This window comes from Octopus bimaculoides, chromosome 3, assembly GCF_046866305.1.
Source record: "Octopus bimaculoides isolate indiv1 chromosome 3, ASM4686630v1, whole genome shotgun sequence".
NCBI classification, from domain to species: Eukaryota; Metazoa; Mollusca; class Cephalopoda; order Octopoda; family Octopodidae; genus Octopus; species Octopus bimaculoides.
The window spans coordinates 152,740,129-152,765,048 of NC_142930.1; the positions used below are offsets into that span (position 1 = coordinate 152,740,129).

At 37.2% G+C, this 24,920-nt stretch overlaps 1 protein-coding gene across 6 annotated transcripts in view; it reads right to left on the reverse strand.

Annotated features, from left to right (window-relative positions):
* The window catches only part of LOC106883330 (proprotein convertase subtilisin/kexin type 4), a 154,347-nt gene that overhangs the window by 39,128 nt on the left and 90,299 nt on the right, over nucleotides 1–24,920 (reverse strand). For all 6 annotated transcript variants that reach the window (XM_052966058.2, XM_089349802.1, XM_052966059.2 and 3 more), the window contains exons 9-14: nucleotides 23,007–23,219; nucleotides 19,807–19,907; nucleotides 18,852–18,955; nucleotides 15,956–16,073; nucleotides 9,571–9,884; nucleotides 5,674–5,843 (exon numbers count right to left, since the gene is read on the reverse strand). In XM_052966058.2, the coding sequence (XP_052822018.1) occupies nucleotides 5,674–5,843; nucleotides 9,571–9,884; nucleotides 15,956–16,073; nucleotides 18,852–18,955; nucleotides 19,807–19,907; nucleotides 23,007–23,219 (1,020 nt within the window). The remainder of the gene's footprint in view (nucleotides 1–5,673; nucleotides 5,844–9,570; nucleotides 9,885–15,955; nucleotides 16,074–18,851; nucleotides 18,956–19,806; nucleotides 19,908–23,006; nucleotides 23,220–24,920) is intronic.

A 24,920-nucleotide genomic window follows, 5' to 3' on the forward strand; every position in this document is an offset into this window, starting at 1 on the left:
AAACCCATTAGATTCACTTCAATATTTAGATTTAATTGGTGTCAAAATATCTTTTCACTTTGAAACCGTGACCTATTCACAGACAAAATTGGTTTGACAAGGAGCTGATGCAGCATGAAATTTTGTCAGTGAACAGGTTGCAGTTTCAAAATGACGAAAATACTTTGATGCAAATTAAATTTAAATGTTGAAGTGAATCTAACGATTTTTGTGCGTTTTTTAAATGGGCTTATAAACACATTTCACGCTGCAATTATATATATATATATATATATATATATATATAAGGGCATTACTATATAAGAATGCCTCACGCTAACTACCGTATGTGTTTATTACAGTAGTTAGCATGAGGAATTCTTGTATAGTAATGCCCTTATATATATATATATATATAAATGAATATGATATAGGGAATAAACGATGGATTCTTCCCTGTGTATTACTTTCACGCTAGCTACTTGATAAATTCTTATATAAGATTTTATCCTATTATTGAATTAATTATATATATATATATATTTATTTATTTAGTTATTTGACAGGCTTAATATAGTTTCAGTTCCCAAATTCACTTAAAAAGGCATTGGTTAGCTTGGGATGGTAGCAGAAGGCACTTGTACAAGGTGCCAAAGCCACATGGGTTTTTTGAGGAGAGAATTTTAAAGGTTACAGTTTTAGAAAGGAGTGTTTGGGAAAAGTGTTTAATTGTACAGTGTTTGAAAAGTTTCAGTTTTTTGTTGAACCAATTTCTTCCACGTTATATATGTTGTTGCTGTTGTTGGCACTCTGTCGCTTACAACGTCGAGGGTTCCAGTTGATCCGATCAACGGAACAGCCTGCTCATGAAATTAACGTGCAAGTGGCTGAGCACTCCACAGACACATGTACCCTTAGCGTAGTTCTTGGGGATATTCAGCGAGACACAGTGTGACAAGGCTGACCCTTTGAATTACAGGCACCACAGAAACGGGAAGTAAGAGTGAGAGAAAGTTGTGGTGGAAGAGTACAGCAGGGTTCGCCACCATCCCCTGCCGGAGCCTCGTGGAGCTTTAGGTGTTTTCGCTCAATAAACACTCACAACGCCCGGTCTGGGAATCGAAACCGCGATCCTATGACCGCAAGTCCGCTGTCCTAACCACTGGGCCATTGCGCCTCCTATGTTATATATATACCATTAGCAATAGCATGAATGTCAATGCTTAGTCATGAAACCTAAATTTTGATGTATATATAAAACTCCCTTCATCCCTTAGTCAAAGGATGATTGAAGTAGATTCTACTTGAGAAAAATAACAATACAACAATTACTGTCAAAATGAAAGAATAATAATAATAAAAGCAAAAAAATAAAAATAAAAGCAACGTTAAAAATAATAATTCTTTCTACTATAGACACAAAGTCTGAAATTTTGGGGAGGAGGGGGCTAGCTGAGTACATCAAACCCAGTACTTGGACTGGTACTTACTTCATCGATCCCAAAGATTGAAAGGTAAAATTTGAACCCAGAATGTAATGAGTTAGAGGAAATATTGCAAAGCATTTCTTTCAATCTTGTAATGATTCTGCCAGCTTACTGCCTTCATAATAATAATTGTTTCAAACTTTGGCATAAGGCTAGCAGTTTTATGGGAGGGGAAATGTCAATTACATCAACCCCACTGTTCAACTGGTACTTATTTTTATCGATTCAGTAGGATTTGAACTCAGAATGTAAAGAGCCAAAAGAAATGCCCCAAACATAACAGCAACATCAACACAACTGGCAATAAGCAGTTCAAGTTAACAAGCGAACCACTACATGGTTGTTTGATCTGCTAGAAATGTCAACCAAATTTCCATCACGATACACCTTAGCACCTTAAGAAGAAGACTACAATGCATAATGTTGTCCTAAATGTTCTTTGATTGAATAAAAGGACAGGATGGTCATGGCAGGAATGCTTTTGATCATATGTTTTTTTCATTTAGCACAGACCCATATATAAACAACAACAACAAGGACATGACATAACAATATGTACAACAACTTATTAAAAATATTAATTTAATAACATAAATATGTTTTCTTTTTATATATATAGAAAAGAATTGAAAACAAACAGAAACTTTTTGTTACAAAGCAAACTGATAAGATTTAATATGAACAATGCAAAAACAACGACGACATAAAGAGATTTGAATTCTTTCATACATCAGAAGATGATTTTTCTCATGAATTAGCTGTTAAACTATTATTTATGCGCCACCACTGCCGCCACCGCTACCTCTGCTGTCACTGCCACCGCCACCGCCACCACCACCATCATTATTATTTAATGTTTACTTTTCCATGCTTGCATGGGTCAGACAGAATATCTATGACTGGATGCCTTTCCTGTTGCCAACCCTCACTTGTTTCCAAGGGAGGTAATACTTCACCACAGATTACTGGAAATGAACATCACTTGTATGACAGGGATGCTCATTTACAACCACTACATGATGACAGAACAAGTATACACGTAAACATACACATTTATGATGGGCTTCTTTCAATTTCCATCTGCCAAAGTTACTCATATGGCTTTGGTCAGCTAGAGAGTATAGTTGAAGACACTATAGCCCAAGGTGCCGCACAGTGGCACTGAACACAAGACCATGTGGTTGGATAGCAAGCATGCCTGCATCTACACACACACATATATATATACATACATATATGTGTGTATGTATATATACATATATATGCATATGTGTATGTGCATATAGATAGATAGATGGATAAATATATGCACATATATACATACATTCATAATAAACAAGTGGAAAATGGAACCAATGAGATATTGCTTCAGTTTATGTGGTCAGCTCTTTCAGCACCATTCAGAGCATAAAAGTCATTTAAGATCTCACTAGGTATACAAAGTGGTCAAGCACTGCAGTTTAGCAGACAGCCACCATATATATGCTCCTAATGTCATTTGATACAAAATAATAAATGCATAAACTTAAAACATGAAAGAGAAACAAAACTTGAAACAGAATATAAACCACATATCTATCTTTGGATGAATAACCACATTATTGATTACATGACAGAGCATATATCATGCCATCATTTCAAATTAGATATAATAGTTTTTTTCTGCTATGTCATAGCACATTTGTTTCTCTTTACTGTAGCAAAGTAGTGCTGCTAATACCTATTATCAAGTTTTTAATGACAATGTAATCCTTTGGTATGAATAATAATCAGGTGCAATTGAGGTTACCTGATTAACAAGTTTGCTTCCTAGCCATATGTGGTGTTTGAATTCAGTATCACTGTGTGGCACCTTGAGCTACAGGCTGATCAAAGCCTTGTGAATTGATTTGATAGACAGAAACTGTAAGAAACTTGTTATGTATATATGAGTGTGTGTGTGTGTGTGTGTCTCTCACTCTCTCCTTGTCTTGACATTACATGAATGTCATTTATTTCTAATATTCTATGAAAATCTATCAAGCCATGGAGAAATATCACCTTGCTTGGGAACAGGTGAGAGTTGACAACAGGAAGGGCATCAGTAGTAATATATGTATGTAGAAACACATTTTCCTTGTAGTTTTATGACTAGGGATGCTGCATCAGGGCAAGCCACTTAAGGAACTAAAAGGGTTGATGGCAGAAAGAGCATTTGACTTTAAAGCGCTACTGTTAAAAAACCGTTCAAACTATGCCAGCATAAAAAAGTGGATGAAAATAACGCTGTTGCTGTTGCTGATAATGCATAGACACTATATAAGACATTATCCACAACTTGTGTGAGATATCATGGATGAGGATAATATTAATCATGAAAGACATTAGTGTAATTAATTAATGCACATTAAAACAGTGTCAGTTTTAACATTGAAATGATTCCATGTGAGGTTTTGTGTGGCAGTTCCTAGGAAAAGACCTGGTATCTTTAATGGAAAGAACAAGTCGACTATATTATGCTGGGTTCAAACAGAGGTAGGTTCTGAAAAGCTGAGGGGTATTGAAAAAAAAACGATTGGTTCTTGTAAAAATTTATAACTAGAATTATTATAACAGGCACAGGTGTGCTTCCCAACCACATGGTTCCAGGTTTGATCCCACAGCATGGCACCTTGGGCAAGTGTCTTCTACTACAGCTTTAGGCCAACCAAAGTCTAGTAAGTGGATTTGGTGGATAGAAACTGAAGGAAGCCTGTCATATATGTGAGAGTGTGTGTGTGTGTGTGTCATGGCGTCTGTGTTTGTTCCCCACCACTGCTTGACAACTGGTGCTGATTTGTCTATGTCACCGTAACTTACTAAAGTTTGGTAAAAAGAGATAGAAGAACCAGGCTTAAAAAAAAAAGGACTGGGGTTGATTCATTTGGCTAAAAGCTCTTCAAAGCAGTGCCCCAGCATGGGCTGCAGTCTAATGACTGAAACAAAACTACATCTAAAAACATCACAGCCTGTTATGTAGTAAACATCAATGCAAATTGTGTAATTACCATCACTATCAGTTGTTAATGACCCTTACTGACAGTTGTATTAATCACCTTCACAAGGTACAGGAGAAAGACCCCCTTTGGTCACGAATGACATGGGATGCACCATGAAAGTTACCCTCCAAGGCACAAGTGTGGGCAAGGTTGTTTTTATGGAAAACTAGCAGTTGCCCATGCATACCAGCTTCCCCTCGCCACATCACCAATGTTATCTGAGGGAGAGCCAAAGGCTGATACAGCTTGGCACCAGTGTTGTTGCAACTCATTTCTACAGCTGAGTGAACAGGAGAAATGTAAAATAAAGTGTCTTGCTCAAGAACTCAACACACAGCCCAGTCCGGGAATTTGAACCAACTACCTCACAATTGTGCCTGACACTCTAACCACTGAGCCATGTACATTCACAACAAGTTATGTAATTACAATCACGAGGATTGTCATAGTTTAAGCTGAAACTATTTCTTTCAATTTTAAAGCTAAATATTTATCCAGCAAATATTCATTCAGCTAAATCTAAAATTTGTTTGAATCCATGATGATGATGATGATGATGACGAAGAGAAGGAGAAATAGGTGTCTAAAGAATGCCATAGGTTTCTTACACAAAGTAGATGAGTATATACCTTTAAACTGAAATCTCATTGTAATTAACTGTTTTACACAATGAATACAAAGGAAGATATGAGGGGGTGCTGCAAAGTTCCTGGCTTTGGGTTAGAAAAAACACAGGAACATCAGCTAATTATGATTCCCTCTATGATTCATACACTTATTGCAGTGGTCCTTCAGTTTTACTAAGCCCTGTAAAAGAACTCAGAAAGTTGGGCCTCCACCCAAGCCTTTTGTGATACCCCTAAAGCCAGGAATTTTTCAGCACCCCCTCGTACATACATACATACACAAATACATGAAAGGGTGCTGAAAAGTTCCTGGCTTGGTGAGGCAAAAGAAAATACAGGAGGATCAGTTAATTATGAATATATTCAACATATTCCCCTCTCAGTTTCACACACTTATTGCAGTGGTCCTTCAGTTTTTCTAAGCCCTTTAAAAGAACTCAGAAGGTTGGGCTGCCAACCAGGCCTTTTGTGATACCCTTAAAGCCAGGAACTTTTCAGCACCCCTTCGTATTGTTTTACCCAATGAAGACAGAGGAAGATAGTTTCTATGAAAGTGTATCTCACCTTTTTAGTAGATAGGTTGCTTCCTTTATCTATCTGATCTTCAGACTTGGTTGTAAACACTTCTAGGTCATTGGAATCAGTAATGCCATCTCCAAATCCTGATTTCGTTCTATGTTTTAAAGGATTCTCTTGAGTACCATGCAAAATCAACTTCCAGTCAGCTAGGGTACCTTGTCAAAGAAAGACACCAAAGAGAAATTATATATATATATATATATATATATATATATATATATACACACAAGCACATACACAGATACACACCCACGTATATACACAGGATGGGCTAAAAGTTACACACCTAAACACTTGAAATTTTATATTATGTTGTTATCATTATTATTATTCATCATGTACAAGTGCATGTGTATTCTTCATTATCTTATTTATTTTATTCACTTTTAGAATAATTGAAGCATGTCTTTGACACTTCTGGAGAGTATTGAACTTATTTTGTGCATGACTTTTGGCTTACCCTGTATGTGTGTGTGTGTGTGTGTATCTATCTATCTATACACACACACACACACATATATATATATATATATATACACACACACATGCATACATATACACAGAGAAAACACCTTTTTATAATTAGTAATTGTTGAACAAAAGAGTAAATTCCCAATTAGAACAGTATTTGACCCATAATAGTACCAGTGCATGACTGGTACTTTTTATCTGCCCTTAATAATAATGATACAGATGGTCTAAGCAGTGGAGAATGTCTTAAGTAGTCATATTCTTCCAGCAGCTTCTCTCATGGCTGTGATCCTATGTTTGATGAGCAAGTTCTGCTGCAAAATTTGCAAGCAAGGAAGGTGCTGTAGGGCTACAATTTGATGTCTTTCTTTCTTTGGCATTCTGCTTCAAGGGCCAAGATGTTTCCTTCCTCAAGCTGTTTGACTCCTTTGTTCACTGAAGTTTTTCATGCTGTTCTGTCAGCTAACTTTTCCCTAATTTTTGCCTTGATGTGGCACTTGGTCAGGCTGCTTTTGCATGTGTCTTTCAATCTCAGCTTCGGTCATCTTGTGGATCTGCTATCTGGAGCCAACTTGCCATATAACAGCTATTTGGGAATTCTGTCATCATCCATCCGTTTCACATGTCCAAATAATCTCAGTCTTCTTTTGCACAGAATAGCTGTCATGCTCAGAAGTGCTGCTGGTTTCAAGACTTCTGTGTTGGCTACTTTGTCTTGCCAGGTGATGCCAAAGATCTTGTGCAGGCATCTCAAATGAAAGACATTGAGCTTTTTCTCTTGTCCTCTGTATAGTGTTCAGGTCTCTGATCCATAGAGGAGGGTGCTCAGTATGCATGCTCCATAGATACTTATTTTGGTTTTCACAGTGTTCCATGCTCTTTTGCTGAGTCTACCAAAGGATGTAGCAGCATTTCCTAACCTGACACCAATTTAGTTGTCTAGGAAGGTTGTCAAAGTTATTGTGGATCCAAATTAACAGAATTTCTTTACAACCCCAAAGTCTTGTTGTCCAGTATGATGTTGTCTTCAGTTGTGCCATTTTGTGTCAGAATCACAGTCTTCTTGATGTTGGTTACAAGAGAAAATGCTTTGCAGGCTTGTGAAAGGTACCCCATCATTGTCTGTAGAGTTGACTCACTGTGAGCAACCAGTGCTGCATCATCTGCAAAGAGGAAATCTCTAATCAAGGTCGACTTGGTTTTGGTTTTTGCTCTGAAGCATGCAAGATTGAAAAGAGACCTACCAGTTCTCCAGTGAAGGCAGACATTTCCAAGAGATTCTTTGAAGGCAAACTACAACAACATGGCAAAGAAGATGTTGAAAAGGGTCAGTACCAGAACACAACCCTGTTTAAGCCTGATTCTGATCTCAAAGCTGTCTGATGTGGAACCATCAAACTGAACCCTGGCTTTCCTACCTTCATGGAAGGACATCAGTTGGAAAAGAGTTGGACATCCAATCTTTTGAAGAACTATTCACAATCCTGATCTACTAACTGTATCAAATGCCTTAGTTAGGTCTACAACTGAAACATGTAGGGGTTGACTATGTTTGCAACAATTTTCTTGGAGCTATCAAAGAGAAAATATCATCTTGATCTGAAGCCACTCTGACTTTCTGGAAGAACTCTCTCTGCTAACTTCTGCAGGTGCTTCAACAGTATTCAGGCAAATGCTTTTCCCGTAATACACAGCAATAAAATGCCTCTGCAGTTGTTGCAATCTCTCTTGTCTCTCTTATTCTTACATAGGGTCACTACGTTGGCATCTTTCATGTCAACAGAGAATCAAGAGCTTGTACATATGAGGGAGGATGGTGTCTTTGTTCTCTTTTAGTTCTTGCCATTGTAGAAGGTGCTTGTGATACAGAGGCAATTATTGGAATAGAATTCTAATAATCTCTGTTTTTGTTGATCTTCCCAATTCCAAAATGGCCAAGACAAATTGACCACATCTGCTGACACGACCCATCTCTTGCATTGAAGTTGTCGAGGATGAAAACTTCATTTTTTTTTTCCAGGCATTTGATCAAGCACTTTTTGCAGGTCTTTGTAGAACTTGTCCTTGTTTACATTCTCAGCTGCCAGTGTTGGAACATAGGTGCTGATGAGATGGATGGTGCCTGATTTAGTTGACAGTGATAATGTGCTCAGATACTCCTTGTGGTGTGCCGATCTTGTTGACTGCAAGCCCCACTCCATACAGTTGATGATCCTCAGGTCCCAAACCCTGCCAGACAAACATGAAGTTTGTTTGGAAATCAGCAAGGTTGGAGGGGCTGCCAGAAGATGGTTTGGCTCAGTCCTCTCCACCAGCTGCCTTCGAGGGTCCCCCATCCGTATTCCGTATTTTCTGTAGGGGTTTATTCATTTAGCAAAAAAGACAAAAAAAAAAAAGAAAGAAAAAAACCCAGAAAAAGTTATAAAAGAAATAACATATGTAAATATTAAAAAAAGAATGTAAAAATATAAATATAGAAAGAAGCTTAAAAATATACAATATATATATATATTATATATATAATCATACACACACAGAGAAAACATCCCACATATATGTACACACTGTTGAATGGCCATTAACTATTCATGAGTTCTTCTGCCCTAATAATAATAATCCTTTCTACTACAGGCACAAGGCCTGAAATTTGTGGAGATGGGGTAAGTCGATCACATCAACCCCAGTACTCAGCTGGTACTTATTTTATCAACCCCAAAAGGATGAAAGGCAAAGTTGACCTAAGCGGAATTTGAACTCAGAATGTGAAGATGGATGAAATACTGCCAAGCATTTCACCTGGCATACTAATAATTCTGCTAGCTTGCCTCCTTAATAATAATAATAATAATAATCCTTTCTACTAAAGGCATAAGGCCTGAAATTTTGGGGGAGGAGACTAGTTGAATACATTGACCCCAATGTTTTATTGGTACTTAATTTATTGATCCCGGAAGGATGAAAGGTAAAATCAACCTCAGCGGGATTTGAACTCAGAATGTGAAGATGACCAAATTGCCACTAAGCATTTTGCCCAGTGTGCTAACAATTCTACTGCTTGCCACCTTCAGCAAGTATCTTCTACTAAAGCCCCAGGATGAGTAAAGCCTTGTGAGTGGATTTAGAAACTGAAAGGAGCCCGTTGTATATATATGTGTGTGTGTGTGTGTATGCGTGTTTATGTCTGTGTGTGTTTGTGTGCATGTCTTTGTGTCTGTCTCCAACAATTGATATAGGTTTGTTTACATCCTTGTGACTTAGTAGTTCTGCAAAAGAAGACAATACAAGTACCAGACTTTAACAAAAAAATAAGTACTGGAGTTGATTTGTCTGACTAAACCACTTACGGTGGTACTCCAGAATAGCCACAGTCCAATTACTGAAACAAATAAAAGATAAAAGAAATAGAATTACCTGTACTGGAGTGGTGATTTGAAACATCTTCTATTTCCAACAGCCACACACCAATGGCATATTCTCCCCAGAAGTGGACTGTGAGGAAAGGCCAATTTTCAAACGTTGTTGCCACAAGATCATTTGGCCGAGGTGGAAGCAATACGGAGCGTGTGCCATTTGGTGATGTCAACATGATTTTAAGGTCACCCCGTCGAGAATATGTTAAACTTATCTGTGCCTGTACATGTTCCAAATACTGAACTGCATTTTTTGTGCCCTGACAACCATCTACATTCAGGTAACTTTTACGGACAACAGAATTTGTTAAGGGCCTTTGTTGGTTAAAATGAAATTAAGAAAAGAGAAGAAATAGTGTTATTCATTTTAATTAATTTGCAGCAAAAAAATTTGAATTAACTGTATACGCTTGCTCCTTTCACCCATCCACACATTCCAGGCTTTCTGATACTCTTCTTTCATCTGTTCTCCATCTTGATCACATTACCTGAGTTAAAGTAATGTACTGAACACCCTTTACACTCATAGTGCACAAAGCATCTCTTTCTATGCACCTCAATGGCAAATGCCATGCAATACATCCTCAAGAGCAATGGTTCTCAACTGAGGTCCATATAAGATTTTTGGGGGTCCATGTTACAAAATAGTAAGTTGGGGATCCACAATAGTATTTTAAGGGCCCCTGAAAAATTTTTGCTTTCGATGTATGTATTGCTATGTGCTGCAAGAAACAGCCAGGTTTCTTTCTCTACCATTTTACATAGTTCAATCTACACAAGTTAATAAGTGAAAATTAAAATAAGAATTTTGAAAGAAGTTTCTATAAAACTAATTTTTAAACATTAAATGGCTAGGGGGGGGGGGGCACCAGAATAAAATAGTAATCAAAGGGGTCCATAAATAAAATTAAAAAATGGTTGAGAATCCCAGCTCTAGAGTGATTAGTAAGCAAGGCAAGAGAAAACATGGTTGAGAAGTCCTTTTAGTCTTTTCTTGCTAAGAAGAAGGTAACCTTTCTAGTGCTGTAAAATAATGTACATCGTATAAGGCAATAGGGGAGAATAACCCTGAGATATTACTGTAAATAGACTGTTGTGATTCTCTCTCTACTAGATCTGGGAAAGCTACGCTTTGCTGAGGAGATGTAAGTAGAGCGAAGCGTGTCTAGAGTTGTCTCCTGTACTTGCCAAAATCAGGCTAAAATAATATTAGCAATTGAATTAATGTTCTCTTTTTCACCCCGTAATTAATATTTGATTTATCTACTTTACTACATTATCTCCACTTATTTTGCGTGCGAACGGTTTCTCTAGGTATTTTCTTTCAAACACTGTTTCACAAAAATTTGTTTGTACCCAATATTTAAAGAAATTAGTGGTTAAAATCCACGAATTTACAGAACAAAATTCATTCCTCATACACCAACGAACCAAAAACAAGAAAATATAACTGGCTCATATATCTAAGGGAGATATCTCCCATATATGTCAGAGTAGTTTCCCTTATATAATATTTTTAATCTTAATACGATTTTTTTTTTGTTTCAAGTATATACAGACACAAAAAATTAAATTGCTTAGTTATTGGTCACAGTATTTACGCTATTTTATTAAAATAACATGAATATTGTGTCCACATTTGTCTACTATTTATATTCATTTGACTACAGTTTGCCAGTCAAGTGACAACACAATTTTATCTTCGTTCTTCACTTGTAGACAAAGGACAAGATCAATCCTCAAGGAATTTAAAGACATCAAAGTTAGTCGAACTCTTCAGTATCTTTTAACGTTTGAATTGCAATCTATAAAGTATTTAAAAGGCTAATGTTCCTTCATGAATACATTTTTGCTTGGTAATTTCCTCCAAATAGCTTCTCTCAGTTTGTAGCTTCCCAATTTACCACTCATTATTCACAGTACAGCCATGTTCCAGAAAATCAAGGAAAATGACACCTTCGTCATCTCAAAAACAGTCACCATGACGTTCTAAAACAACCACAAGCTTTTGAACTTCTTAGCCTTCAGAGAAGAGGTGTGACACCATTCCATAGACTGAGCTTTTATTTCTAGACCATGAAGGTATGTCTACATTACATTTCCTGCCACCTGATTGGAGTAAAAATTGTCTACTTTGGCTTCAAGTACTTCCATTAAATCAGAGTAGACTGCCACACTTCTCTCCTTCAAATTGAGTGTCAACTACTGTGGTGCCACTTTGCACACACTTCCTGATTGCCAAAGTTTTTCTACCATCCAGTTGTGCAGCGATTTTACAATTGTGACTTTTCTGTCTCTGTGAATCAATCCATCAACTTGTTGGTGAATAGCATCAGTGATCAAATCTTCGGATGCTGAATCTCACAGAAGCAATAGCAAGTGACCAAGACTTTTGGTGATTTGCTGTGCTTGAGAAGACACGTCAAACTTAATGAAATCTTAGTTGTAGCCAGCGCTGGTAACGTGTGAGGTACCCATGCCAGTGACACGTAAAAGGTACACAGTACACTCAGCGGAGTGGTTGGCATTAGGAAGGGCATCCAGCTGTAGAAATAAAACCAAAACAGATTGGAGCTTGGTGCAGCTCTCCAGCTTACCATCAAATCAATGCCAGCATGGAAAACAAATGCTAAATGATCTTCCATTCATGGTTTGTTTTCAATGCTGTTTTCTCTTCTTTAAATTTCTTCACATTATTTTTGTCAGTGGTATCTTCTCCATATAATACCTGTAGCTTTCAGTGGATATTGGATAGTCTGCATGCCTCCTTCATCAAGAATACAATGATTGCATGTTACTGCTGCTCATATTTGATTATTTGATTGCAATAAAGAAGAACAGAAAGAAAAGTCACTATAGAAGAGTTTCTCAACCAATATGTGCAATGTGAACTACCTATGTCAGATAATATTAAGATATGTCCATTTTTGCATTACATTCAGTAGAAACTCTCATGTGTGTGTATATGTACAAATACGCAAACATACAGAACCGATATTGATTCCAAACGAGGTACTTTTTATTGTTTTGCGTAATATAAAGTCTAAAACTATGAATATCATAGAGGTAGATCAAGAAACCAATGCCAGCAAGCTCACAATGTGCTGGGCCAAAAGAGTTATCAGACGAACTAGTGCTAGATTTAAGTGGTCTGACTTGCATTTTATCATTAGAACTGCTGGATTCATGATTATAGGTATTTTGTCATTAGGAATGTTGAATTCATAATTATAAAGATATGGGTCTAATTTCTGGACCAAGTAGTGTATTGTGTCCTTCAACATAGCACTTCATTTCATGTTACTCTAGTCTACTCAGCTGAAAATACATACTAATTACATATTGGTGCAGCTAGTTTTCCCTCCAGGTGTCACATCCTCAATGTTCTGCTAAGTCAAGGTTGGAAGGGCTGAGTGGGTTTCTAAGTCTGTTTGTAATTAAATAGGTACCTAAAACATTTAGTGAAATCATAGTACATGCTATTAGCTTTTGCTTGCTTACAAGTGACAGCCATTGCTTAATTTTGTTATGGAGGCCCCTTGTGCTCAAATTCATAGTAATATGGCTACTCATATGTTTACAAGTCCTGTGAGTCAACTGCAGACATGAATATTTCGAATAATTTTAAAAACAACAACAACTGCTGCAGCAGCTGAAACATATTTAGGCATGTAATGATATTTTGCATTTTACTTATTATATTTTATAAAAATAGTTGCAGCATCAACTTTTACAAATGGGAGCCTTTAAGAGGTCACTTGGCCTGCTATAACAAGCAGCCAAATCTTCCTCAAGTCATAAACTACTGTCTTACAAAAAAACCACATTAGATGCTAGATCAAAAATGTACTCCTCTACCCAACCCCATACAAATTTCTGAGTATCTTGATGCTCTTCAAATACATATTAACCCTTTTTCATTCATATAAATCTGTCAAATATAATAAATGCTTATTTATTCACATTGTTTAGAATTTTTAGAATGGCTTTGTCAGGTAGGTATGAGAGGCCAGATCTAGACAGTTTGAACATAACACAGATATGGCTGATGTAATGCTAAAGGGTTAAATCAGTTTGCAATTTATAAATTTTCAAATTTATTTTTGTTGCTGAACCCCAGATCAAACCAACTTACCAACAAAAGCACTTAACCATGTCTAAACATGGCTCTCTAAGACTACCCTATCCAATATCTTCTTTTTCTTTTAAGATTGTCAGAGTTCTGAGACAGATTTGGTCATTATTTTTTACTTTAACAACCACCTAAGTATTTCTAAATACCTGTGCCTTTCTCTATTCACCTTACAATAGAGAATTTATAAAAGACACAGTGATGCATTTCTATAATAAGGAACTGGGATTAAACTAGGATTTCTTGCTATGTCATCACATTTTTACTACTACCATGATGATGATGATGATGATGATCAGTCATTTTCATCATCATAGGCCTTGAAGTATAGCATTTACTCAGCTACAGTAGTTTTACAAATGACATGTGCCAACTTGTTCATATGAAATACCAACTCAAAACAGCATTATTTAAATAAACTATGCTAATGCTAGTAAACTATGTTACTGTAAGCGAATCTTGTTAATCCCTTTCTGTCTATTCTAACCAATAATTTTGATGTTAATCTAAACAAAAAATATCCAGTGGAAACCAAGTCTAGCCTTTTAACCTTCAGATTATTCTGTCAAGTGTAATGCTTAATAATCCAAATTGTTTTGAATTAATCCTGCATTATCTCGTAGCTTTGGAATTTTGTTGGTGTAATTGTTTACTTTTAGAATGATGTTGTAGGGTAGGTGGGAAGGTGGATCCAGCTGGTTTGAACATAAAGTGGGTAGAATATTTGGTTTGGGTATAAGCTAGTTTAAATTCTAAAGGGTCTAGGTACAGGAAAATATTACTCTGCCTGGAAATAAGTGTGGTCTTGCAACCAGAAAGGGTATTTCGCCATTGAAAATCTGCATCAACAAATTCTATCTTAACCATGCAAGCATGGAAAAATGAATATACGATGATGATGATGATGATGATGAAGAATGGCCCATGTAATCAAAAAGGTGGAACTGGCTTATGATGACATTATGACATAGCGAAAGCAAGTCATTAGAGAAGCTCACACTGTTGTATCAAGAAGTGTGTAGAAATTGTGTAAGAAAGTGTGGTTAAGAAGTTTGCCTTGCAGCTATGTGGTTTCAGGTTCAGTTCCACTGCATGGCACCTTGGACAAGTGTCTTCTACTATAGCTCCAAGCCAAATAATGCCTTGTGAGTGGATTTGGTAAAAGGAAACTGTATGGAAGCTTGTTGTGTGTGTGTGTGTGTGTTTGCATATGTGCATGTATGTATGTATGTATGTTTATAGCTGTGTTTATATTATTGTCTGTAGTTGTTACCACCACCACCACCACTTGACAAAAACCAAAGTCCTAGTAAGTAGACAAATCACTAATCCTTTCAGGGAAATGGCCCTGCTCAATATGTAAGAAGGGTGTAGGTAGAAATTCCAATACATTGTATCCAGTGCAAGCTTTGGACACATAAGAGGTATCACAGGAAGGTTAACGGAGAAAATAGTCTCTGTGTGAGGCAAATGTGCCACAATAAGCACTAAAAATGCACCGACAATAGACTCCTTGGAATACTTGGGGGAGATCATTTGAAGTAATAAATAGCTCCTATTACCTAGGCAACCAAGTTAGTAGTGGAGGAGGAAGTTCTGAAAGTGTAGTAGCTAGAATAAGAACGGGCTGGTCAAAGTTCAGAGAGCTACTACCTTTGTTTGTAACAAAGGGCTTCTCCCTCAAAGTGAAAGGCAGATTGTGTTGTGCCTGTGTATGTACAGCTAAGCTACATGGCAGTGAAACATGGGCTTTGACTATAGAAGACTTGTGAAGGCTTAAAAGAAAAGAAGCTAGTATGTACCACTAGATAGGTAATGTCAGTGTGCACACATAACAGAGTAAATGATTTAAGAGGAAAACTGGGTATAAGAGGTATCAGATACATAAAGAGAGACAAAATGCTGCTAAGCATTTTTTCTAATGTGCTAACATGTCTGCCTGTTCATCACTAACAACCAAGTTTGATAAATACGTCAGAAAAATTGGAATTGACATGAGAGCAGAACAAGTCCCAAAACTGCTTTGTTGGGGGACAGCTAGGATTTTGAGAATGGTACTTGGATGTTGAATGTCTTCCACAAAAATTAACAACCAAGTATCAAAGCTTATAATGTGCAGAAAGAGACCCTGTGGGACTTCTGACAACAGGCTGCTGCCCACTCTCACAGAATCAACCAGAGCAAACAGGACCGAGAGCGCTAAGAAGTAAAACAACAACAACAGTGGTAGCACAACAACAACGTTTTTACTTACACACGGAATTCTTTTGAAACTACTTCACATATGCGTTTCTCTGGAAGTTTCACCCATACTTTAGCATAATTTACCATAGCAACAGCATCCATCAGTCCGTATCCATAACGTAAACTCACTGTATATGTAGAAAGAGAACATAATCAAAGACAACTTCAATGAAATCAATTAAATTCTAGCTGCAGGAATATTTTGATCATAATCATATTTGAAAATATACTCAAACTTGTTTTTTTATTACTTTGTTTATGATGTTTTTATGGTTTTATAAGAAATGGTGGTGCAGTACCCTGTTTACAAGGCCCTTGAGAATAGTGAGAACAAAGAGAAATTGAACCAAGACTAACGGGTTACTACAATAGGAAGTCATGTTTTGAGATATTGAGTTATCTGTCCTTGACCTCAGATTAGGGACCTGATCTGAGTGTTAGATACAGAGTGGACTCTGCAATCCATCACAAGGTCCAGTTTTTGTTGCAGTGTGGTGGCTTCTGTGCCTCAATGACCCCTGAAAGTAGAGACTCCTGAGAGCAATGACCTTTGAGAACAATGATCCCAAAATTTGAAACAAGCTCCTAATGAGGCTTCCTATGCTGGATAGGTCAAAGGACAGAAGTCAGACTAACGTGGACCACCTCTTTCCAGAGGTAACAAATAGGTCTGCATGTGGCCAACACCTTTATCTAGAAAAAAGCAAAGTTATAGAAGCATCAATGCCAAAACAAAATTAACAAGACTTCGAAGAGGAAGGCCTTTCCTCAGGGGAGACAACTCAGAGTTGTGAACTGGAGAAAAGTTGTCAACGGCCTATGCTTCATAGAGAGTGAAGGGCTTAAGTAAAGAACTCTACAATAAATATCCCCAAAACTTGATAGTGATGTTAAACTAGGCAATGGATAAATGCTTCTACTCAACAATATGTCGAGCTTACAGAATTTCACTCTTAAGATTTCTGTCAACCCAAGTAAAAAACTTGTGTTCAGTGGGATCAAACTAAGTTATAGGATTTCAAAGAAAACTTCTTAACCAGGGTATTAAACGTACACACATTGTATTGTGTATAGGGTGGATAGTTCAAAGAAAGGCTGGTGAGAATAGTTCATGTTCTTCTTTCACTCTTCATGTTCTATGCCCACATGTATTGTCAATCATCCACTTACATACTAAAATGGTAATATTCATGATTCTTCTTGAGAAAGGTACAGCAGTGGTCTTCTGTTGCCTTCTGTTAGTTTATTTGCAGTTAAATTCACTAGTTTTCTGTTCCCTCAAACTTACTCTTGAGGTGCAGGGTCCATTTAATCCTTAGATAGAAGGAATGGTTCATCTGGTCTGTTTATGTCCCTGTAACTTAGTGGATTGGCAAAAAAGGCTGAAAAGAATAAGCACTACACTTGACAAAAATAAGTACAAGGGTCAATTTGTTTGGCTAAACCCCTGATGGTGGTGTCCAGTTATGGCCACAGTTGTATGACCAAATCCTTGAAGGCAGTGTCCCAGTTATGGCCAAGTTGTACGACTAAACCCTTGAAGGCAGTGTCCCCGTTATGGTTACAGTTATTCAGCTAAACCCTCGAAGGCATGGTTACAGTTATGGCCACAGTTGTATGACTTAAACATGTAAGAGATAAATGTGTGTTATATTGGAAGTACATGTACTGCTAGTTTACTTATGTCAGCGAATAGTTGCTGAAAAGGATATTGTAATGATAGTAGAGATTTTAAGAGCAATATTAGTAAGAATAGCTTCTCTGATATTCATGGTGATTCTAGTAGTAACAAAAATTCTGGCTGGATTTGAAACCTGAAATTCCGATTAATTGATTGGAAATCTCATCTTCTTTAATGAGGCTTAATGAAAATATACTGTTGCTTTTGATAATTGCAATTTTCTTTCTCATGGCAACATAAAAAAAAAGTGTGTTGATTTTTTCGACCAATTAGTAAGCGTTAGCTTCATCTTCCTCAACTCTGTTGTCCAAAATTCATCTTTTTCTCTTCTATTATAAAAAGAGGAATACTATGAGATAATATTTAGATGTTGGCCTTTGGTCAACAGCAGCAGCCTATGCTGCTCCCGTTCACATTTATCTTTATCATCATCATCATCATCGTTTAACGTCCGCTTTCCATGCTAGCATGGGTTGGACGATTTGACTGAGGACTGGTGAAACCGGATGGCAACACCAGGCTCCAATCTAAATTTGGCAGAGTTTCTACAGCTGGATGCCCTTCCTAACGCCAACCACTCAGAGAGTGTAGTAGGTGCTTTTACGTGTCACCTGCACGAAGGCCAGTCAGGCGATACTGGCAACGGCCACGCTTGAAATGGTGTCTTTTATGTGCCACCCACACAAGCCAGTCCAGGGGCACTGGCAACGATCTCGCTCGAAAATCCTACGAAGGCCAGTCAGGCGGTACTGGCAACAGCCACGCTCAAAATGGTGCATCTTTATGACAGTATAAAGTATATGGGATCTCTATGGGAGGTTTTAAGAAATTGCCTGGACTAGTATTTTTTAAACATGATGTTTTAGATGAGTATCATTCATAACATGGTCACACACTGATGAAAGCTACTGTTTATGTCATGTTCTAGCAGTGATAGTGACATGTGCTATTGTTGTTACTTGCTGTGATGTGATAGTAGTGGCAATGGCTGCTGTTGTCCTAAGACTAACACCTATTGTCTCAGGTGTTCCCTTCGTTTGAAAGTTACACAGCCACTGTAGAATAACCCAACCCTCCCACCTTGTATATTTAGCTTGCTTCTTGAGATATTAGGTGTCTTTTAACTGTTTTTTTTTTCTGCTACAGTTGAGTGAGAGTAAGTTATCAAGACTAACATTGACAAGTAAAAGTCAACAACATTAATTACTTTACAAAATAAACTTACCATTTCTTCCCAAAGCATTTCTTGTCCATTGTCCATCTGACATTGGTTCAGGTCTTGCTGTTAGAATTGTTATGTACTGAATATCCCGCCATGTCAAGTTTTTACTGAAAGTACATAAAACCAATCAGTTTTGTATTCATGTGGTTCTTTGTTTCATGTAATACAGTTAAAATCTAACAACTAGATTGTTTGATAAAACATGCTGCAGATCCATCAATTTGATGCCATTGTAGTAGCTTTTCTCAAGAGTATCTCCTTTGTTCTTGTAGTAGCAGTTGATGATGATGATGAAACTATTCTGCTAGTAATAGGATATGACACCTTTCTGTATTATCTGATATGACTATGCAGGTGATTAGCATGTGACCTTCTTCTTCAGATATTTTCAGTAAGTCAGTGACTACTGCTGATGGTCCAGCTATCTTCTGGTCTTTATATCCTTAACCCTTTAGCATCCAAATTACTCTGTCAAATGCAGTTCACAATTTAAAAAAAATTAATCATACATTATTTTGTAGCTTTGAGATTTCAATGATGCATTTGTTTATTTTTAGAATGACATTGCAAGAAATATGCGAGAGGCCTGATTTGGTCTAATATGGTCAGTTTAAATGCTAACAGGTTAGTCATGTTTAGACTGTACAGTAGTTAATTTCAACTAGTCCCTCATTTGGGTCTACTTGGTGTTGGTCCTATCTCTCCCATGTATTCTCCTCATAATTATTAACATGGTGAATATAGGTCCTTATTATATTGTAACATGTTTTGGTGTGCTTTTATGGCCAGATGCTCTTCCTATCATAAACCATTTTACAAAGCAAACCAAATGCATTTTATCATGCCATCCATACTAGTGAGGTTGTTTGTTGAGATTAAGAAAAAACTTCTTTAAAGAGAGAAAGGGCATTTTGAGTTGAAAACACTATAAAAAAAGCAAAAATAAAACAAAAGTTACTTGGCTTCCAGTGCAAGAGCTACAATTCCTGCAGCTATAGGTGCAGATGCTGATGTACCAGTATGTGTGGAAGTGCATTTTTTCCGGAGGTCAATTGTAACCTAGAATTAAAGAAAAAGACAAGAAAAAATATTAGGAAGGCTTATGAAAAAAATTACAATTAATGATATTAAATGATGTATTTTGGACAGTGTGTAACAATAACCAGACTATTCATTCATTTGTTCATTTAATGTCCATTTCTCCATGGCAGCATGGGTTGTACAAGGATTTCTTTGAGGAAGGGTTTTATGGCCAGATGCTCTTCTTATTATCAACCTTTACCAGTTTTTCAAGCAAGGGAATTTTTTTGTATTTCACAGGTCTTTGAAAGCACAGAGCAACCAGTCACAGTCATAATATCAACAAGGAATGTAGACATCATATCACTGTTTTACTTTGCTAGTGACCAGCAACACTTTAGAATATATATATTCATACACATAACCACACATACATCTGTGTACGTGTGTATAAATATGTAGTGTTTTGATGTAACTGCTGTTGAAGTGAAGACAAAGTTCTCACAATGGAGATACCCAGCAAAGAAGAACACTGAAGAATACAGAATAATAGTTACAGATTTATTTGCCTGCAGTTGTTAGTAAGATAGATAACAGTAATTATTCAGAATTGACAGTGACAAAGTTTCACCTGTTGGTAGTTGTGCATTCTGCTGACAGAGAGGAAAAATGTAAGGATTGCACTCTGCTGACAGAGAGGAAGAAAAGGTAAAGGTTGCATTGTCCCTTTCATTCAGGTGAAAGGTGTTCTTTGGCTGTTGACAGAAAGTCAAAGAGGGTAGAGAGAGAAATGCTCTCTGTTATATAGTCTATGGCCAGGAAAATTGATCAAATCCTAAACAAAGGACTGACCCTTCCATAACCAGCAAGGTCTCAGGAGGTCAAGTGTTTCCCATGAATTATCCGGAAAGGATTTCACACTTGTTTGAGAAGCAACAAACGAGCGGATTTGGTTTCGAATCTCAGGCAGGGCCAAGCGAGGTCTCTGTCCCCCACACAGTTTCATATAGTTTGCCTACATAAGGCACTAGTCTATGTGAGTGATGATTCTTTCATTAATCTTCTGACAGGGTTTTTTTTTTTACTTTTTGAGGAATTAAAACTGAATAATATAATTCCTCAAAAATTAAATTTAAAAGGAAAAATGTTTGTAAGATTATAGTTTGTTATTCAAACTATTTAAATCAACTTTAGAGATTAGTATTTTTCTCACATTTACATCTACACAATATTTCAATTGGTTTAATGGTTGAATGTCAGCAAATATTAAAAAGTTAATAATCCAAAAATTATTTTTCTTATTAGCAATTAAACAATTAAAAATTATTGTATTTGATTTTTTTTCTTCACTATTTTCTCAAAGTGATGAACAGAAAGCATAGAAGAAATAGCATATATCATAAAAAAATGATTGAAAGTTGAACTAATTTTTTTATGGGCCAAGATAAATCACTTAAAAAACTAGTGAGAGAGCCTTCATATGTCTGTTCAATGTGGTAAAAATAATAGATAAATCTCCCTCAAATCAAATAAGGAAACATATACATTAAATCTCTGCCTGTCCAAAGCATTTTCATAAGTTTGTCCTGAATGTCCATGCTTATTTTCTGACTTTTATCTTTTGTTTTATATATGTTATTGTTGTTGTTGGCACTCCGTCGCTTATGACGTCGAGGGTTCCAGTTGATCTGATCAACGGAACAGCCTGCTCATGAAATTAACGTGCAAGTGGCTGAGCACTCCACAGACACATGTACCCTTAGCGTAGTTCTTGGGGATATTCAGCTAGACACAGTGTGACAAGGCTGGCCCTTTGAATTACAAGCACAACAGAAACAGGAAGTAAGAGTGAGAGAAAGTTGTGGTGAAAGAGTAGAGTACAGCAGGGTTCACCACCATCCCCTGCCAGAACCTCATGGAGCTTTAGGTGTTTTCGCTCAATAAACACTCACAACGCCCGGTCTGGGAATCGAAACCATGATCCTGTGACCGCGAGTCCGCTACCCTAACCACTGGGCCATTGTGCCTCCACCAACATATGTTATGGATGAATAATATAAAGCTTTCCTTTCATAGGTCTCAAGTTATTCCAGTGGTTTAAAAAAAAATTGGGAATATGTTTTCTATATGATGCATGGATGCCATGGAAATATGTCCTGTGTATCAAATGTAATACACAGGTCAGGTCAAAAAAAAGACCCTTTTTGGTCATGAATGACTATAGGATTCTACCTAGAAAGTTCCCCTCCAAGGTACAAGGTTGTTTATGGAAGACTAGCAGTCACCCATGCATATCAGCCTCCCCTTCTCCATGCCACCAATGTTATCCAAAGGAAAAGCAAAGGCTGATACAGCTTGGCACCAGTAATGTCAAAGCTCATTTCTACAGCCGAGTGAACTGGAGCAACATGAAACAAAGTGTCTTGCTCAAGAACACAGCACACAGCTTAGTCTGGGGGATTGAACTCACTACCTCATGATTGTGAGCCCAACGTTCTAACCACTGAGCCATGTACCTTCAGACAGGTCAGGTAAAGAATTAATTAAAGAATCCTAGATATACTTGTGTCCGCCTGACTGGCCTTCGTAGGATTTTCGAGCGAGATTGTTGCCAGTGCCCCTGGACTGGCTCTTGTGCGGGTGGCACATAAAATACACCATTTTGAGTGTGGCCGTTGCCAGTACTGCCTGACTGGCCTTCGTGCGGGTGACACGTAAAAAGCACCCACTACACTCTCTGAGTGGTTGGCGTTAGGAAGGGCATCCAGCTGTAGAAACTCTGCCTTATCAAATTGGAGCCTGGTGTTGCCATCCGATTTCACCACTCCTCAGTCAAATCGTCCAACCCATGCTAGCATGGAAAGCGGATGTTAAACGATGATGATGATGATGGTTGTATCATATGCCTGTGTGATCATGGATGACTGGGGTCTCAACAACAACAACAACAACAACAACCTAACTGTTTGCCTCAGTCAACAACTTACCTTCTTGTTTATAACAAAAAACATTATGCAGAGTGACAAAACTATGGTAAACAAAAACAGATATGTATAGAAACAAAATTCCTCAGTTGTAACAATTTTTCAAGTGATAAGAAAAAAAAAGAAAGAAAGCAAGAATAAAAGACAAACTCACAATCTGTGGCTCATTGAAGGATCCACTACTGTAAGTAGAAGCGACTGTTGAAGCACATTCTTCTAGATACCAAGGTTTTACACCATTTTTTGATGTACTACTGATTGATAAGGTGTAGATGCTATTAGTGTACCCATCGCAATTGCAAGAATCATAATAAGAGCCTCCGTTGCCAGACGCCCAGACAAAGATACTACCTAAGCCACCTCTTCCCTGAAAAATAAAACAAAAAAACAGAATGGTGGAGTGGAAAATTGTTCTGACTCAATTTATCTTGTAGTTCCTACAAATGTTTTCTATTCTTAAAAGATACATTCACTCCATGTGGTTGTGTGGTAAGAAGTTTGTTTAGCAACTATATGGCCATGGGTTCAATCTCACTGTGAGATACCTTGGGCAAATGTCTTCTGCTATAGCTCCTGAGCTGACTAAAGCCTTGTGAGTGGATTTGGTTGATGGAAACTGAAAAACGCTCATTAGATAAATATGAGTGTATGTGAGTCACCTTGCTTTGACATTTCCTGATAGTTACAAATGAGTGTCATTATAATGCAAGTGTTGTCCTTTGTTGCCAATCTTCTGTGAAAATATGTCTGGTCATGGGGAAATATTACCTTACTTAGAAACAGGTAAAGGTTGGAAACAGGAAGAGCATCCAGCTGTACAAAATCTGCTTCAATGAATTCCATCTCACCCATGCAAGCATGGAAAAGTGGATGTTAATATGACAATGATGATGTAGTATATTCTCTTAATCCCTAATATATATTTACCATTTATTCCTTTATGCTTCCTCTCAGACATCATTAGACACTTAAGAGCTTCTTTGCAAATTCAACACTCTGCTGGAATTTCTTTCCTAAACATTTTGTTACTGAATTATTTACTGTGCTAGTCTTCTACAATCAGCATACCATTGGAACTTTCTTCGTAAACATATTTAACTAAAATATTTTGCTGTATTCATCTCCAAAATATTTTTCCAGTTCAGTATAGGCACCACATTACTCTTCTTTCTTAGACAAACAACTTTAAGAATAGATGGCAGGTTTAATCAAATGCCTGCTTGAACACCACCACACAGTTCTTAGATGCATTCACTGGAATCCTATCTGTTTCAAACTTTCAGAGTAAGAGTCTGATCTGAGGATAACTTCCTCTTGGTTATTTCATTTATTGTATTAAAATGTGGAGTGGCTGAGTATTCCAAAGACAACTGTAACCTTAATGTAATTACCAGGGAGAATCAGTGTAACCCAGTGGGTGACATGGTTTAATTTTGACGTTTCAAGATCGGTGGAATAAAAATAACTTACTTGAAAATCAGAAAATGCATCAAGCTATAGAATACAGTTTGTCCACCATATGCCAGCATAAACCCAATCTAATGTAAAAACAATAATGATGATGATGATGATGGTAATGATGAATTAAGGTTTATTGCTTTTTCTTTTTTATTTCTGAAGTGAATATATTTTTATTGCAACTATTTTACTCTTTTACTTGTTTCAGTAATTTGACTGCGGCCATGCTGGAGCACCACCTTTCGTCGAGCAAATCGACCCCAGGACTTATTCTTTGTAAGCCTAGTACTTATTCTATCGGTCTCTTTTTGCCGAACTGCTAAGTTACGGGGGCATAAACACACCAGCATCGGTTGTCAAACAATGCTAGGGGGACAAACACAGACACACAAACACACACACATATATATATATACATACATACATATATATGACGGGTTTCTTTCAGTTTCCGCCTACCAAATCCACTCACAAGGCTTTGGTCGGCCTGAGGCTATAGTAGAAGACACTTGCCCAAAGTGCCATGCAATGCGACTGAACCCAGAACCATGTGGTTGGTAAGCAAGCTACTTAACACACAGCCACTCCTGACTATTTGTGTAACTCTTAT